This window comes from Ptychodera flava, chromosome 2 (genome assembly GCF_041260155.1).
Source record: "Ptychodera flava strain L36383 chromosome 2, AS_Pfla_20210202, whole genome shotgun sequence".
NCBI lineage: Eukaryota > Metazoa > Hemichordata > Enteropneusta > Ptychoderidae > Ptychodera > Ptychodera flava.
Window position 1 is genome coordinate 25980504 of NC_091929.1, and position 19148 is coordinate 25999651.

Here is a 19148-nt window from a genome sequence, read left to right on the forward strand (position 1 = left end):
AAATATACAAATTTAAAAAACTAGTGAATTGTATGCAATCTTGTGATAGTGCTGTTGACAATGAAGCACTTATGTATGTTTGTTTTTAAAATCGGTGTTCTTAAACGACCACATGATTGGGGTAGGAAAATCAAATTCATGATGTAATGGATGTTGTACAGTCAATACTCACCTCGCGTAGATATTCTTGTGCAGGCCAAAACGTAGCTTGAGAAAATGCTGCAGGCAAAAATTGAAAACCCAGGAACAGGAACTAATGAGTGCGTAGTGATGGAGCATGGCTGTCACACGACAACTTACCTGCAATCAATGGAATTCAAGATAGTAAAAGCACAGTAACATAGTAGCATTTTGTTAGAAGAAAATTTAAGGATTCAAACCTTGTTCTTACCGTAAACAGTCGAACTTGTAGAAATTCAAGTTTTTTGAGATAAGTCTTGCTCTTGTGATTAAGAAGAGTAATCCGCCAAATAATAGATCACAAAATATTGTGTACATGTTTTATTGACGTTTTTCAATTCACACAAAAATCATGAAAACGTGTTCTTGTTAATGGGATGTTATTTACCGTTCCCCTGTCCATGTTCAAAGCGATGACCACCGCGAAAAAATACAGCGTCAGTGACAAGGTGAGACTTGCACACACAAAGTAGTGATCCGTTGTTATCCTACAGATAATCGGGAAATAGAAATAATTGCAGGGTGGCAGGAAATTATTCGTTTTGTTGTCACACATATACAAATAAGCATCTCTTCGTTTATAATTTAGAAGTGCATTTTGTGTGATTTAGGGGAATACAAATCCTAAAATTTTGAAGTCTCCGCATTTTGTTATAACTTTCACCATGTTTGTATCTAGTATTTACCTGTGATTACAATCTTAACCACTGTATTCGATTTCCCTAATGTAATTTTGAAGAACATTTGACATCTTAAACTTTAGTTTGCTTTTAAACGATAACAGGTCGACATAGATTTTGCCAATGCCGATGTCGATTGCTGGCACTACTCTGACTTTTGCGTGAGTATAAAAAACACAGCGGTCGCTATAAATCGAGGGGTGTTTGTCAATATTGAGACGACCCAAATCGAACCAAACGGAGCTGAACCGAGCAAGGACGACCCCAAAAGATCCGAACAATTGTGGAAACGACCTGAAACGGGCCAAAGTAGGGTCGGAAATTTGCGACCCGCCGTAAGATCGACTGAAACTTGTCCAAGGAACTTACGTCTGTACTCTTTGTATCAACCAAATAACAGCAACTCGTTTCTTAAGAGGAAAATGAATGTAAGCAATTAAGTTACCTTCTAAGGCACAGCATCACAAATGTGAAACTTGTCAGGAACGCTGCTAGGCCGTTTGCTACAAGAATAATTCTGCTTAAAGCATATACCGCAAATGGCTGTTTTGAGAAAACAAAGTTACAGAGACATTAGAAATTTAAGGAAAAGAGAGGTGAGAACGAAGTGATATTTGTATAGAAACGTCAGTATTAGCGAAACGTATTCATGCCAGGCAATATATTAGAATATTCTGTATTAAATGAAAAAACAAACCAAAATAACTTTTGAAAAGTGAGTAAATCTTACCGTTGGCATTTTGCCCATTGTTGTTATGATCGCTACACTTCCTACATGATCACACTGACACTCTGTGAAATCAGTTGTTGCATTGTGGTTCACTTTGCGACAGTTGCCATAGTTCCATACACTGCGTTTAAAGAAAGGAAAGACTTACTTTCTTGTTATTATTATTGAATTTTTTTTCTGAATGCACCCTTAAAATGTTATGTGATAAATGTACAATTTCTTGCTAAATCGTGTTTAAAACACTTAAAATATTTTGTGATCACAAATTCTACAGATTATGACATTCTAATTTTCCGAACGTCAAAATTTTGTCCTACAGCCGACAAGATTTTGCGTTTTATCTTAATATCTGCATAAAAAGCTGCATATAGAGCATGAGACGAAATGAAACTCACGCAGTTGGGTTTCCGTGGATCATAGAAATGCATTTAGCGTTGTAGCCAGCCTGAAATTAAAGACCACATTTTACCCGGCGAACTTCATTAATGTTTTATGTCATAATTATTGACTATATACTGGACAACAGAGGTTTGCTAACGTCAATATTTTTCCATCCAATCTTATAAAACATCCATACAATGCGATATCTTGAAAACGGACGCACCTTTTACCTTTAAAAATCGTAAGAAGTTGTATAATCTGAATTTTTGGGCACAAATGATTCGCGCAAGTGCCAAAATCATACAAATAAGAAAGGATATTTAACTTTCTCATCTTCATAAGCGTTAGTTATACAGTGTAAGTAATTAATGAACATGTCGCTAAGTTTGGCCAAGTTCAGGTTATTCAAACTAGTACAAAATAACCGATACAAATCGTTGGGAATGTATACTTATATCTTTGAAAATGTCTCATAAGCTAAAGAATGGTCACACTGAGGTTTTTCAAATTAGCATTGACGCTGTACGGATAAACTCAATAAGTAATGTCGAGACTTGTATAATTATGCACATTTTTGGTCCAATAAGTCCATCTGATGACTTATTTTGTTTTCAATAAAATGATGAAGATGATGTAATTCGCATATATCAATATCAGGGTCATTATTTCAATATTTGTTAAGACGATTTTGTGACAAACATTTGTCACACTGCCTTCAAATGTATCATGTAGCGATGTTTGCATATGTCAATTGTGGGTATTTTAGTACTATTACCACTCAACTGATGACTATCATGACTTTCAAATGCTGTTTGATGGTACCTGGGGAAGACTTACTAATTTTTTTTTACAATAGCGATGAAGATTGCAAACGTAAGTAAAATGATGTTTGGATAAACTACTCTTTCTTTCAAAAGTATCTGTCAGATAGCTTTCAAATTGCATTAATTTTGAGGCACCGTGTGCTAATGGCATTGAAATGGTATAAAGTGTTTATGGATGTAATGTAAATTTCATGAATAAAATATTCATTTTCTACCAAAATCTTTAGCCCTGCAACTTCTTCTCTGACAGTTTTCACATGTTATATACCACATTTCCTGATCGAATGGGAACACGCGTCATTAGTGCGGTTTTATTTTCAGACTTCGCATGTAAATTATATCCCCGAAAAGATGACCTAACAAATTCTTCATCAATGTTCACTGCTATGTGGCTATTTCTTCTTCTGTGACATATTTCCAGAACGAAATCGACGTGTTTATCAAGAGGAGAGCTGTATTTGTGTAAAAATTGAGGCGAGTAAACTGAGATCTTATTTACTGCTCATTTTGTCGTGATTTTATTTTAATCATAATTGAAATATAGTAGATATGGTAAAACTATTTCGTAAGTACATTTAACAAGTTGTTGATTGGTGACATATCATTTTCTGGAGATATTAGTACATACAATGATTTACCTGTTTGTGGTATAACGTGAAGGTCAGAGGTTCTTGAAGCTTTCTTGTGTGCTTGCCTTCTTCACTGTTGTAAACACTGACCGAGATCACTGGACTGTTAACTCTCTCAACCTTTTTCGTCGCAGTTATTGTACGTACCCACTGTCTGTTCGTTCTAGAAATGAAATATCGGTAATCGTTACCGAGTATGATTTTTCATTCCCTAGTATGAATATCAATACGGCGAAATATATTTCTGTGGTTATCATCTAAAATTTCAGTTCGTGCCAGATAACAAGCTGTTCAGTACATGTACTGTACAAGTACATTTATGGGACCCTATAATATGTGGAAAGCACGCAAAACTGTCTCAACACATTTTTTATTAAACGTGAGAGAAATCAACCTACCCCTTTTGAGCGCCAGGCGGTAGTATGTTAGCCGGGTTCTTGTAAGTAAAAACAATCACCGTTATACGATCTGTTGGAAATTTAAAAGAGAATTATTTATTTCTGACCTTAGGAACTTTACCGATAGCTAATTGGGCAGCATTGCATTGCTAATTTGAAATAACCTGGATGTGGCCAATCCTATCGACCTCTACATTAAATATGCATGCTGTCTAACAAGCTCTTTTAAAGATGAGCAATTTGAAATATTTTTTCTTGTTTGTATTATTTCCGCTATTATTTCAAGGTAAAATGTTCACGGCTTTTACAAGATATCTCACTAGCGATATTTTGTGAGATTCAAAGGAAGAACATTATGATCAATGTATATGTCCTAAAACATAGACCAGGTTCACATACGATTTTCAAACACTCTAAACTGAAATACCTGAATTTTGAAGTATAATGTTCTCTCCGGGTATGACAACTTTACTTCCTCCTTCGTCAACTTTAAACCAAACGCTTTCTTGTGATCTCTTGTGTCTTGCAAACTTCACTTTGCTTGGAAACTCCAGATCGTCGGCAAGGGACCTCACTTGTTTTGCCTCAAAACCTGATAGTATCAAAAGATAGAATGTTGTTATTGTTCTTGAGATATATTGAATGTTTATGCTTTCCTATAATATATATTAAGTTAACTTTATTCATAAATCCTTAACAGGGCATAAGGTAGATGCTACCGAGACTCTGTAATTACAGGATATCCTTCATCATCGCAAGAAATTCGTCAATTTCGGACGACCTAATAAATGGAAACGCATTCCTTGTAAGGCAATAAACCATACCCAGCGACGGTATACCACGAGATTTTGACCAGTGCACGATATAATAGCTCGTGCATACATGAATTGAACTGGTCAAAACCGAGTGGTGTACCGTCAGTTGGTGTGGTTTATGGCGATTGTATCATAACAGTATATTAAAATTCTGACATAGAACGTCAAAAAACGGGTTTCTCTTGTTGATAGTTCGCGCATGTACCAACCGTGGTATATTGCGAATGTTGCACTGTCATTTTCACGTCTCGACCAAACAGATCGCTGTATTTGCGTTATCAATATATGGACGTGTATAATATAATTTGACATATATCGCAGTCAACAACGGTACTACCACTGAACTGAAAGATTTTAATACCTATATTCTTGCTGTACAGCCTGATTTCAGTGTCGACCTGTCGGACGTAACGATGTACAGTCTCTCCGAATCTGTTCAGCGTGGCAAACAAAGCCATGGCACCTAAATGGACGCCCCGGGTCTGAAAGTGAAATGAAATCAAGTTAGATTATGTGCTTTTCTCGATAAGGGAAAGAAACATTTGCCACTTTTTACAGAAGCAATGCAAAACATTTACATCGCAAAATGATAATTGTTTATAATAACCTTGAGACTTGTATGTCTGTCTGTTTACAAGTCGTAGTTTTTAGTACATTGTCTGTCCACAAAACTTAATAAACATGAAAAAGTTTTGGATATATGGTGGCGGTATTGATAGATTGTGATCACAAACGTCGGTACATGTGCTGTATATTTTTCAGACACACAATCGTACACTTTAATCCTACCAACGGATCGAGGATTGTTTTATTTTATAATAAGACTTGTAGAACCCAAATTGCTATATTTTAGAAAATACCTATGATCTTAAATATTCAAACATTGGAACTTCAATACGCCATGTTTAAAAGAAAACCATATTTGGTTGCGTAGAGTAGCATGTTCTTTGGACCACAACAAGGGGCATACAGACAAAGAGTGGAATTTGGACAAATTATAGTTTTTCGTCAACTTACGTGTTCGCGCATTCTGGCACTTTAAAAGCAAAGATAACAGCGCATTTAGGCCTGAAAATTAATTTGATGTAAGAATTGCGATAACATATTTGTTCAGCCATTTATTCAGGTAAAAAATTGTATATGGTTTCTTACTTCGTGAATCTGGATCCAGCTTGGTTCCGTATCTGCATCTAATAGAGCACTCATGAATCTTACAATCGACTGAAATAAAACATATAACATTATAGCTAGGTTAAATGGTAAGAACAAATTCCAAACAATTCATATATTTCTATCTATTTATCCAGCTATCTATAAAATTTGTATGGCGCCAAATATCCAAAGTTGAACAATGCTCAGTTTCACTTAGAGTTACAAAGATAATGCTCTCTGGAAGATGTAATTTTGCAAGCGTCTTTTGAAAATGTTGACATTAGGAGACGTTTTTATAACTAGAGGTAAAGAGTTCTAACGGACAAGAGCTCATACAGAGAAGGAGCAGCGAACATGTAGTCATATTCCATCTAGGTGTGTGCAGAAGACATTTATCAGATGAGCGAAGACTACATGATGAGGCACAAGGTGTTATCAAATTCCTGAGATTTTGTGAAGCTTGTCCATTTAGGGCTTTGTAGGTAATCAGCAAAAGTTTGTATACAATGCGATGTGTTAATTGACCATGAACAAAACGGTAGTAACTCGCGCACTAGAAGCTGCTACAAGCGGATTGCTGATACGGTTGCCTCAATTCAACATTATTGTTAAAGTCTTCACAGAATGCAAAATACGACATCATTTGAAAGTCACCATTGCGACTTTTGTTCCTTTTTATCATCAACTTAATGGCGCAATGTATCTTAAAATTTAGTTGCAGGCGATATTCCCTGGATCAAACTAAATCAAATACTTTTGGTAACAATTTTGTACTCTCTTAACATAGGCAAATATCTCATACTTATTTACACTACAGGAATAGTTAGCGTGGTAGTGGTGGGTGGTAATTTTTTGCTTCAAATTGGCGCCCTCTATAGAGTGATTTAGAATTCGGTTCCATTCGTCATTTCTGCCACTATTCATACGTCATCAATTCATTTTTGTTAAGGAAAACCTACTATCGACCACAGAAACATTTACGAGCACTTTAAACTAATGTTAAACCAATGTTAAATGTTAAATGTTCACTATAAGGCCTCTGTGAAATTCCAGGCCAAGCCGAATTTTCATATTACATTGTTGTTACATGAATCAGGTTTGTATGTATATGCAATAAGTAAATAGTTAATATAATATAATAACTAAAACATTTATATATTTCTATTTTGTTTTATGCGAATGTTTAAAAGCAAAGCAATCACTAGTCGAGAGCGAGGCAGCGTATATTTCACCTTCAATTGTTAGGAAAATGAACTGCTAAGAAGAATATATACTACTTTTCCAGATTACACTTTTAATCAAATGGAGAAAAAGAGTCTTGGTAAGGCTAATGTATTACCTGCAGATAAATCGTTTTGTCGTCTTCACTACCAGGTGAGGAAAGTGGATCATTATCAAGAATCTCAGATAACATGTATTTAGCTAGCAACAGGTTACCTGCATAGGCCTTATCCATAGAAAGAGTGATGTTGGTGAGCAATCCTGCTGTTCTGGATGCTAAGCTGAGGTCAGGGACCTGCAATATTCAAATTATCTCTCTTGAAATGATTGTTACTTTGGTAATCTGAGTTGATAGCTCTGTTGGTGGACAGAATTGTCCCCGAGGCTGTCTTAATCAATGTATCATTGCTCTGATAAAGTTTTGTGCGATGTATGATAGCGAGCATGTGAGTGCGAGTATTTCACGAACTATAGCATGGATTGGGGTCGCAGAAAGAATAATTGTAACAACTCAGGTCGTTTATTGAACCACTCTTTTTAAATGTGGGGTTTTTGGCGAGTGGTTTTGAACATTTCATTTGGCTAGGTGACTTGATGCCGTACGTTGTGAGTTCGAATCCAATCGAAAATCTACAGTAAACACGATTGGAACAAGTTTAGAATAAACGGATCTTTTAATTGTTCAAATTTGTCAAAACTGATCGGCACCATATAGCGTTAATGAAAGCTCGTCGTCTTGGCATTGTTAACCTATCTGATTACGGGTGAGTTTTTTTCATGGTACAGAGTTAAATATGTTACTATCTTCTGGCATTTTGATTTCAATATAGTAATCATAACGGATATTTTAGGCCTCTGTTGCCCGAAACATGTTAAGTGTGTATTTTCTCTCGCCTTGCTGCTGTACCAGATACAAGTTCTTTATGTTGAAAACGCCATAAGATTATTCCTGTCTATCTACTGACGGTACAGGGCAATACTATTGCATATCATATCAATGTAGAATTGTAATATTGATACCACGAATAATGCTTTCAAGTATGCAGTATATTTAACAAGCAAAATATGTCGTCAAGGAGTAGCTAGTCTTTGCATACGACAAGCTTATATCGCAACTCTGGTGATGCTGAAAAAATTAAAAATTTAGCTAATATAGAAAATTTTGTCTTCGTCATATCCATACCAACCTCTTGTCCAACAAAAAAAGTAAATGGGAATTTCAGAAATTCGCCATTTAAAAAAGATCATTTTTATCTAACATTCTCAATGCCTTTCTTAAAGGAAAGTCGTTGCAACAAATTGGAATCTGACCTGTTCGATCATATGCAGAATTTCTTCTGATTTACATTCAGTTGTGTAGGGTTCCCACCATTCACCTCTTTCGTCGCAGAATCTCATCATTTTCCCTACGACGATGGTGTAATGAAATAATTGTAAAAACTTATTGTCATTATTTGACAGACAGATCACCAGTCGATACAGACGATAGACAGATATATAACCACATATAGAGACGATAGAATGATAGATAACAAGGTTATATTGGCATGTGAACCGATGCTAAAGTAGTAATCGAAGGATAAGGAACGCAAAGTGAGACAGAAAATCATATATTAGGAAGCCGAAACGGCAAAAAGACAAAGAAACGGGCATATATGTATATGAAACAAATATAAACATATTTACAAAACATTTAATATTCGGAACATTTCGAAGTCAGACAGGGGATATATTACGTTTGTTTACCGAGTGCCCCTTGTTCACAAAATGAAGCTTAAGACACTTGGTGGCATGGATGAAACGTATTACCTGTGTAGCCATCCGGACAGTTTACCCAGTCTGAACTACAATTTGCAGGTACGGATTCCCAGTAAATCTTTGTTAGCGTGTCTGATCCAGCCGGGCACGTTTTAGATGTCTCGAAGGCTATGAAATGAAAATTTGACGTTGTTATATGATTATTATTGAATGAATAATAATTGGGTGAGTTAACCAGTTAAAGGCATACATATTATAAATTGAATTGTAAACCGAAAGGTAATCATCATTTGTCATAAGTATTAATGTATTAGTGATCAGTTGCACGACTTCAAGCTAATCAACCAACCAACCAATCAATCGATTGCATTTGAAACTGCTTTCTGGTCGATCAGTTGTTGTAAGTGTACAACAAAAAACTGAACTTCTTAATTTCCGCTTAAATCATATTCAATATTGTTAACCTACCACCAATATTGCATTTTTTCTCCATCAGGAACAAGGGCACACATAATTTACTTCCTAGTGAAACAAATCCTTGTTGGCAGACACATCTATAGCTACCAATGTTATCAATGCATTCTTGATTCGTCAGTTGGGGAGAACAAATGTTTTTGTCCTCGTCACATTCATTTATATCTGTAATAAAGGGTCGAGGGTCAAGTATCGAAAGCTAACAGTTAGTCCTAATTTTATTGATTCCGTATTTCAATCGTAGCTTCATGGATGTATTGTTTGCAATATGTGCTCTGAGCTGTTACGTGTAATAACACCTTGTTTGGTCGAGCAGATATTAATATTCATGGTACATGCGTATGAGGGAGGGGACTCCAAAAGCCGGATGTTCCATCACTAGCCAGATTGAGAGCACCGCTCTTTAAACTCTCACATTGTTACCCACTCCTTACAGGTACTAAGTTTGATGCCCTTTTTTCATGTACAGAGAGGCCAATTTAAAGCGATCCTCGACCATTTTACACCTTTATCAGACATATACAAACGCGCAATGTCCATATATTTCCCTCGCAAAGGATATCGAGTTCTCATTACATATATAAAACTTGGTTCTAGTAAGCGCAGATCTTACCGGAAGTTAATTTGATTGGAAGAATTCAGGAATTTTACGTTCTAGTACAACCGGCTCAGCAGACGGATAAAATCTGATGCAATATTTTTTGAATATGTCATATTATTCAGTCATTGTGGTTATCATGTGTTAGTTATTTTAAAACAGAGAATTGCCTTTATGCCTTCATAAAATCTGTCAATAACAAGGGTGTTTTCGGACAGGATTGCGAATACGCTGATTATGCGATACCCGCCGCCTTGCTCGTTTTCAGTCATGTTAAAGAAGGCGTTATATCCATGAAAAAAGAGACAACGATTTATTGATGATCGCCGGCTCTTTGAATATGCCTTATTAGTATTTGTGATACAATTTGATTTGTAAATTCATCATCAAATATGATATAGCCGACAGACAATTTTCTAAAATTGTATGTCAACTGCTCACTATGAAGACTACTTCAATACCGTACAATGGTGATTACTAACTTGTGTATCGTGGGAAACCAGTAGACCAGATGCCATCACTGCATGTCAAAAGATGGTTACTGGAATTTGACCGGAAACCAGAACGGCCTACTGCTATCAGCGAGCTCTTGGAGTTTATACTGATGATATGTTTGCCAATACGTTTCGTACACACTGTTGATAAAATGGACAAACCAAACCTAACTAGTTTCTACCTGATATATTACAGTGAAGTTCAAAATAACTTGGAATTACAATGTGCTTGGGTTATAAGAAAAACGTTTCTGGCGATAGAAAATGACGCCTCTGCATTCATTGCAACAATATCTTTCGACAGATTTTGCAATAATTTAACGCAATACGACGTTCACTGTGCCACCGTCAACATTGTCATTGTTGCCGTGCTCACATTGAAAAACACAACCGTTCACTGACTGCTTGAACATTCTTATATTGCCTTTATCACATTTATGGTCGATGAAACTGAAGGTTTTTTTCGTACAGTTTGTGCGGGTCGGTACAACGACTGGTATTTCCTACACTGAACGTCTTTTGTAAATGAGAACAGTGGACGTCGTATTGGGTTACATTGTTGCAAAATCTATCAAAGGACAACGTTTGTAATGAATGCAGTTGGCGTTATATTCTGTCGCCAGAAACGTTTTTCTTATCACCAAAGCGCGTTGTAATTCCATACTATTTTCAAATTCACTGTAATTTTCATCGCTGATTACAGAGAGATGGACTAGCATGAATATTACATTAGTATCTTTATATCGTCAGTGCGTTTATGCAATTTAGTTAAAACATAGTGCTAACAGTCAAAGCATCATTTTAGTGTGACATTTAGGTACTAACATGTGTCACATTACCTAAATAATAAAACAGCAAATATCAAGAATATGAACTTCTACAAATTTTACACTAGAAATGTCGTATTGAATGGCGCAAATAGTTAATGATGAGCATTATTTTAGTGTTGTCTTACATTGGGTTAGCTGGTTGAGAGGTGTGTGTTCTGTTGTGTTGATACCCGTGGTTGTTTTTGGAGACTCTGTTCCTTGACTTGTGGTTTGTTCCGCTGAGGTGGAGACTAAAGTAAAGAGACAAACCCTCGTATGATTCTTTACTAATATCTGACCCAAAGATTCAATTTGATAGTGTTAAATAAAGGGAATATATCAGCATTCGCCCAACTTTGCATTGAGCAAAGTTGATGCAAACATTAATTCTACGTATGAGAAAAACTGATTGAGTCCCGCTTATTAAATAGAGGATTATGTACCACATCGGTGTCTCTGTCAGTTCTTGCAAATCTGTCCTTAACACAGAGTGAAATTACGAGGCAGTTGTTCTTAATTATTGTGACGAAGTAAATCATAGGGAAAACTTCCAACTTGTCCCCTCAACTTGTCCCCTCTTTGTAAATAGAGTCGTTCGCCGATACAGTCTAAAACAGTCATTTCTTTATCATAATTCCGTAATCAAATTCAAGAAATCAAAGCATAGCAACTACCACGAAATACCCTTTCCGTCCTTGCCTTCACCGACTTTTGAAATATTATAAATTCAGGTGTACCATTTGAAACGAATTAGATGAAATTATGTTGGCAAAAGTTCGGTGCACACTTTTCACTATACACGTTTAAGTACTCTGATTTCCCTATAACTATATGACTTTTCAGTTCTGCATGTTGTTCAGAAAAATTCATATCCTCAGCGCATTTATTATAAATCGGTGTCTGTATTATACTCTACACTTTCGCATTTGTCATTTTATTCAATTTATTTCCAAGCATGCATGACTGATGAACTTTTGTATTGTCATGTTTCAGTCGAAACAAGCAAAGTCAGTTCGTAATTAAGTGTACGCTAGACCCTATAGTTACATTGCGGTTCAATGCAGAAGACGACCAAAATGTCAGTGTGGTCATTTTTGCAGGAACTTAGAAAATTGTTTTCGAAATGGAATATGACTCTTAAATATCAAGTAAAAGTGTTCTTCATCCGATTAGCTGCACACCGTATGAGTGACACCCGCTCTAAATAAATACAAAAGCAACGACAAACTATCGTATCTTATGAATGCTAATGATAGAAATCACAGGTAGACGTTAGGGTATATAGTCAGATTTGCATATTTTAGCAATTCTATTAAAATGGAAAATAAGTACTAAACTCTACGTAATATTGTTTCAATGTGATTTTCTGTGTCAGGCGGTGTAAGTTAAGTGACATAAAAGAGAAACCGGTAAAATGAAGCTGCATCATTGAACTTACTCTCATCACTGGTTGGTGATGATCCCGATGTTGCTGATGGAGTTGCTTCTGTGGTTACTTCGCTGCTAGGAAATTTCGTTGTAATTCTTTCCACTGTCGTAGACGAAATTTCTTGTGAAGTTGCCTCGTTTGTAGTAGATTCGACTGTTGTCGAAGCTGCAATAAAATTGAAATAAAATATTTAGGGTAATAACATTGATAAAAATGACGAGAACCATTTTTACTACGTTAAAATATGAATCCATAGATATTTAATGTATAGGGTATAATTATATAATTACTCTCCTATATCAAATTTCCTACGTTAGAACCATTTAGCCAGAAATCTCTATTCATCATAACAAATGTGTTAAAATTTGTTATGTTCTTATTACATTCAAAATTTTGAATATCGGTTATGTAAATATGATCTTTCTGTCACGATTTCATTCTTATATAAGAAGTCAACTGCACTGGAATCCTAAGTGATATTCAGAATTCATGCTAAAATCGCGCGGTTGCCGTTGTAACACTTACATTGGGTTAGCTGGTTGAAAGGTGTGTGTTCTGTTGTGTTGATACCCGTGGTTGTTTTTGGAGACTCCGTTCCTTGACTTGTGGTTTGTTCCGCTGAGGTGGAGACTAAAGTAAAGAGACAAACCCTCGTATGATTCTTTACTAATATCTGACCCAAAGATTCAATTTGATAGTGTTAAATAAAGGGAATATATCAGCATTCGCCCAACTTTGCATTGAGCAAAGTTGATGCAAACATTAATTCTACGTATGAGAAAAACTGATTGAGTCCCGCTTATTAAAAAGAGCATTTTGTACCACATCGGTGTCTCTGTCAGTTCCTACAAATCTCTCCTTAACACAGAGTGAAATTTCGAGGCAGTTGTTCTTAATTATTGTGACGAAGTAAATCATAAGGAAAACTTTCAACTTGTCCCCTCAACGTGTCCCCTCTTTGTAAATAGAGTCGTTCGCTGATACAGTCTAAAACAGTCATTTCTTTATCATAATTCCGTAATCGAATTCAGGAAATCAAAGCATAGCAACTACCACGAAATACCCTTTCCGTCCTTCCCTTCACCGACTTTTGAAATATAATACATTCAGGTTTACCATTTAAAACGAATTAATGAATAAATATATTGGCAAAAGTTCGGTGCACACTTTTCACTACACACGTTTAAGTACTCTGATTTCCCTATAACTATATGACTTTTCAGTTCTGCATGTTGTTCAGAAAATTCATATCCTCAGCGCATTTATTATAAATCGGTGTCTGTATTATACTCTACACTTTCGCATTTGTCATTTTATTCAATTTATTTCCAAGCATGCATGACTGATGAACTTTTGTATTGTCATGTTTCAGTCGAAACAAGCAAAGGCAGTTCGTAATTAAGTGTACGCTAGACCCTATAGTTACATTGCGGTTCAATGCAGAAGACGACCAAAATGTCAGTGTGGTCATTTTTGCAGGAACTTAGAAAATTGTTTTCGAAATGGAATATGACTCTTACATATCAAGTAAAAGTGTTCTACATCCGATTAGCTGTACACCGTATGAGTAACACCCGCTCTAAATAAATACAAAAGCAACGACAAACTATCGTATCTTATGAATGCTAATGATAGAAATCACAGGTAGACGTTAGGGTATATAGTCAGATTTGCATATTTTAGCAATTCTATTAAAATGGAAAATAAGTACTAAACTCTACGTAATATTGTTTCAATGTGATTTTCTGTGTCAGGCGGTGTAAGTTAAGTGACATAAAAGAGAAACCGGTAAAATGAAGCTGCATCATTGAACTTACTCTCATCTCTGGTTGGTGATGATCCCGATGTTGCTGATGGAGTTGCTTCTGTGGTTACTTCGCTGCTAGGAAATTTCGTTGTAATTCTTTCCACTGTCGTAGACGAAATTACTTGTGTAGTTGCCTCGTTAGTAGTATATTCGACTGTTGTCGAAGCTGTAATAAAATTGAAATAAAATATTTAGGGTAATAACATTGATAAAAATGACGAGAACCATTTTTACTACGTTAAAATATGAATCCATAGATATTTAATGTATAGGGTATAATTATATAATTACTCTCCTATATCAAATTTCCTACGTTAGAACCATTTAGCAAGAAATCTTTATTCATCATAACAAATGTGTTAAAATTTGTTATGTTCTCATTACATTCAAAATTTTGAATATCGGTTATGTAAATATGATCTTTCTGTCACGATTTCATTCTAATATAAGAAGTCAACTGCACTGGAATCCTAAGTGATATTCAGAATTCATGCTAAAATCGCGCGGTTGCCGTTGTAACACTTACATTGGGTTAGCTGGTTGAAAGGTGTGTGTTCTGTTGTGTTGATACCCGTGGTTGTTTTTGGAGACTCCGTTCCTTGACTTGTGGTTTGTTCCGCTGAGGTGGACACTAAAGTAAAGAGACAAACCCTCGTATGATTCTTTACTAATATCTGACCCAAAGATTCAATTTGATAGTGTTAAATAAAGGGAATATATCAGCATTCGCCCAACTTTGCATTGAGCAAAGTTGATGCAAACATAAATTCTACGTATGAGAAAAACTTATTGAGTCCCGCTTATTAAAAAGAGGATTTTGTACCACATCGGTGTCTCTGTCAGTTCCTACAAATCTCTCCTGAACACAGAGTGAAATTTCGAGGCAGTTGTTCTTAATTATTGTGACGAAGCAAATCATAAGGATTTCTCTTGTTTGTTTGTTAACCGTCATTGCTCCCTATTTTCGCTTCAATAACACAGTGAAAAGATATATACTTTGAGTATCAAAATATGGTTATCAACATAACAGACGCATTCAATAGATAAAATTGACTTTTCAATTAAAGGGTCAGTACCTGTAGCTTTCGATGATTTTTTTCCTTTTTTGTTTTGTATGCCCATTACAAGTTCTTGTTCTAATCTCCATGGCATGTTGAAATACCTACAATTTGGCTTGTCAACAAAGCGTCACGGTCGCGAAAAATGAACTGTTATTGATTACATTTGATTCAAATTACAATACAGTTCACACATTTACCGGCTGAGTTGAAAATCCAATTACTGCGTACCTAAACGTGCTTTGGCGACTTAAAAAAGAAAGTGTAGTTGACATTAAAAATAATATAATTAACAAATCATGAATTACAACAACTGACCGCGTTTCGATGCTTGTTAGTTTCAGTCCATACAAATCAGTATTGAATGATATCAGTGCTGCTATTGAAGAATGGCTCTCATAAAGCCGGTGCTGAATAAACAGTGGAATCAAGTCGATTAAAGGGATAAAGTCGGACATTTTTCATGAATTTACTTTTGTTTCATAAAAGATACTACTTATATTGTTTGACGTGTTAAAGATACTGAATAAATAGGTGACCATGCATATATTCGACCCCGGTTTTAGACAAATTAAATGAAACTATAGCAAAAATGAATTAATGGTCATTACCATTTATTCATTTTCGCGATGGTTTTATGTATCGTGTCTAAAACCGCGGTAAAATATATGCATGGTCACCCATTCAGTCAGTATCTTTCAACATGTCAAAAAATACAAGTAGTATCTCGTATCAAACACAATTCATGAAAAATGGCCGACTTTGTCCCTTTAAGGTAGAATGTGCCTGGGACAGATATTAGGACTATCAAATTCTTACAACGCTTCGCTCAGCTACCTCTTGTTGGGGCTCACTTTGAAGGACTCGAAGTACAAAAGATTTCAAACGTATTAGTTTTTTTCAGACATCGAAACTATTTTCCTCATAAAATTAACACAGAGATGGCTGCCATTTGGAATTGCGAACATCGGTAAATGTTAGATTATTCTATTACTCTGGTACCAAACTTTGGCACCAACCAACCAAACCAAGCCAACCAAACAAATCTTTATTCTTGATTTGGCAAGAGAAAGGAATCAAAGTTTTTTTGAGGAAAGCTTGAGAAATAGTTTAAGTCTCGTTTTCGAGGTTCATAGTACCTTAGTGCCGCATATGGTAATGTTTACTTTTGTTTTAACACTCACTGAGCTCTACTACAATTCGTTCCGATTTAACAACATACGACACAATATCCGGTACCCAAGAAACCTCAGGTATCTTCGAGAAGAACAATAGAATTTTGATATAATCCAAAATGTTTTCATCTCTAATTATGGTTTGAAAAGATCAATTCCTTAATTTAAGTAACAACTGACATTATTTACTCCGTAGCATAATTAGATGATCATAAAACGTTTCCGTTTTACCTTCGCCTAACACTTCCACTTCACAGAGGGTGAGAACGCCAGTAATGTTTTCTAGTTGCACAGAGACAAAACGACCTTCCAGAGCGCATTCAACTTCTATCATCTCATTGGAGCTGATCTCATCCGCTGTTATGGTTTCTCCGCACTTTTCGTTATTAGCAATGACGTCACTGTTACCAACTCTGATCACCGCACCACGTAAACGTTGAGCTGAGGGAAACAGAGTAGATTTTAAGTCCCTTTTCACATTGAATAATTCAAGCATTCAAAACCTTCATCGGCTTCAGTAGTTAAGGGTCAGGATAGCGAACATCGCGAGATTGAGTGGTGGCGCTTGTATAGCACAAACGATCGACTGGATTTGAGACGGGCAAGTATAGACCAAAAGTTTTCCGAGATTTGGGAATATCATGTAGTTCAAGATTTGAGTGATGTCTTGCATACTGAGGTCCCCCAAGGTCATGATCTTTCAAAAGACCCCGAGATCGGTGAAACAGACAGTATAAATTACTGGAATTGCTCTCTTTGCAGTATTTTTGCTTTCACTTCTCGTTAGTTTTTCCATGGAATATCAGCCGGACACACAAATCCCGCAGGATTTCTGGATATTTAAGATTTCATGCTGCATGACATTTGTCGGCTTAATTTATATTGTGAGATTTTAGACCATGTTAGACGGTCCATATCGTTATGGACTATAGATAAGTGCTGTACCTGCTTTTTCGAGATGTGACTGAAAGATCCGATAGGACCAAAAACCTTTAGCCTGTAGAGGGTGCACGGCTAAGAACTAGCTAGGTGGACCCCCTAGTTATTGGAAATAAACCCTTTTCATACAAACTACAGATCAGATGTACACTGTAGTCACATTGGATAATCTTCCTGATTTTGCTTCAAATTACAGGGTAAAAATAATATTTCTTGCAAACGGCATTGAAGATAGGAGTCAAGGAATTATATGTTAAGTTTTCCTGTTAAATATTTAATAATTTTCTTTGATTTTCTCAGAGTAACCGAGAAATGTAGTTTGTTTACCGGTTTGACTGGTAACAATATACATCATCAATATAAATTGTGTGACATTGTACGTTTGCCCGACCTGGCCTCTATCAGACAAAAGAGGAAAGATTTACAAATTCATCTTTTGCAATAAAATATTTGGTATCATTATACATTATCACATGCACAAGCAAGTTTGTCGTCTCTGAACAGAAAATACCGGGATTTATACTCTGGTCGTTCTGCGTCACGGTTTTGGTGCGTTAATTTGGTGAGTCAGAACTTTTTTGCCTCGGTCTTCGATGTGCTCGTCTATGTAAACCAACAAAATCGCTGCCCGTATCTCTCCTGCGATCAAAATTCGTCTGACGTGAAAATTTGTAAAAATCAGTATGAGTTTTTAGGGTCTCACTAAATACATCCACTGAGCTAATTTTGAGTCCCCTTTTGTTATTATTGTACCAATATTGGGTTTTATCATACATGCTGTGCCTGTATTGCCATTCTTCTATTGTTCAGACGGTACTGATATGAGCCCATATTTTAACTAGTGAAAATACGAATTATATTTTCACTGTAACCGAACTACTTACAGCGACGCGTACGCGTGACCTTCGCTGTATGCATGACCTCCGTTGGTATATGTACATATAAAACAGCTGAGCGAATAAGACAAATGACAATCCGAAACGTCATTATGATTATGGTCAAAATTATGTTGTTTGCAGTCACTTCATGGGCATTGCACTTACGCACAAGTCCAATTGTACCAAAAACATACAAACAAACGTATTGAAAATTTGTATAATTTGCCGACACCTGTCGGTCCCGTGGCGGTGGTTCGTGTCGTCTACGCTGCTGAAGATTACACCATGGATGTATGATTACACGTAATGATCTCGGTTGACAGAGCATCATGATAGAATCGCTTTACGACAAGTTTCCTGATGATGAGCTTAAAGTATCTGGGCGGTGAATTACATCGTTTACTGTCGTAAATGAGCCACGAAATACCAACCGCACTGAAAATACTCGCGACAGACAAGGTTGAACTTGCACATGATATGTCCGATTTGTACCTGTCAGTGCACAGGTCATGATCGTGTCTGGTGGCACCGATGCGGTGCGGGTTTCAGATACAATGTACCATCTAGGGAAAGTCAAACTTTCGCTTAGGTTGTTCAAGGAAGTTTAGTTCTATTTAGGCAAGCCAGGAACGAAAATATACGAGCAGACGACGGAAATACCTTTGAAATGTTTTATTCGTACAGCAACAAAATCACGAACGAGTTACGACACTACAGCT

General features: G+C 36.1%; 1 protein-coding gene and 1 long non-coding RNA gene across 2 annotated transcripts; both read right to left on the reverse strand.

The window, feature by feature from the left end:
- Nucleotides 1-1985: 1985 nt before the first annotated feature.
- Nucleotides 1986-4414, reverse strand: LOC139147705 (uncharacterized). Its single transcript, XR_011555782.1, has 4 exons — nt 4250-4414; nt 3823-3892; nt 3434-3587; nt 1986-2035 (listed from the first exon to the last, which is right to left on the reverse strand). It is a non-coding gene; the product is annotated as an uncharacterized lncRNA (long non-coding RNA).
- Nucleotides 4415-4915: 501 nt separating this feature from the next.
- On the reverse strand, nt 4916-18940 carry LOC139149587 (uncharacterized). Its single transcript, XM_070721418.1, has 14 exons — nt 18922-18940; nt 16844-17053; nt 14906-15010; nt 14390-14545; nt 13098-13202; nt 12582-12737; nt 11290-11394; nt 10323-10475; nt 9237-9407; nt 8820-8936; nt 8322-8416; nt 7129-7305; nt 5790-5858; nt 4916-5119 (listed from the first exon to the last, which is right to left on the reverse strand). The coding sequence occupies exons 1-14, from the start codon at nt 18938-18940 to the stop codon at nt 4916-4918; spliced, it is 1842 nt and encodes a 613-aa protein (XP_070577519.1).
- Nucleotides 18941-19148: the final 208 nt, after the last annotated feature.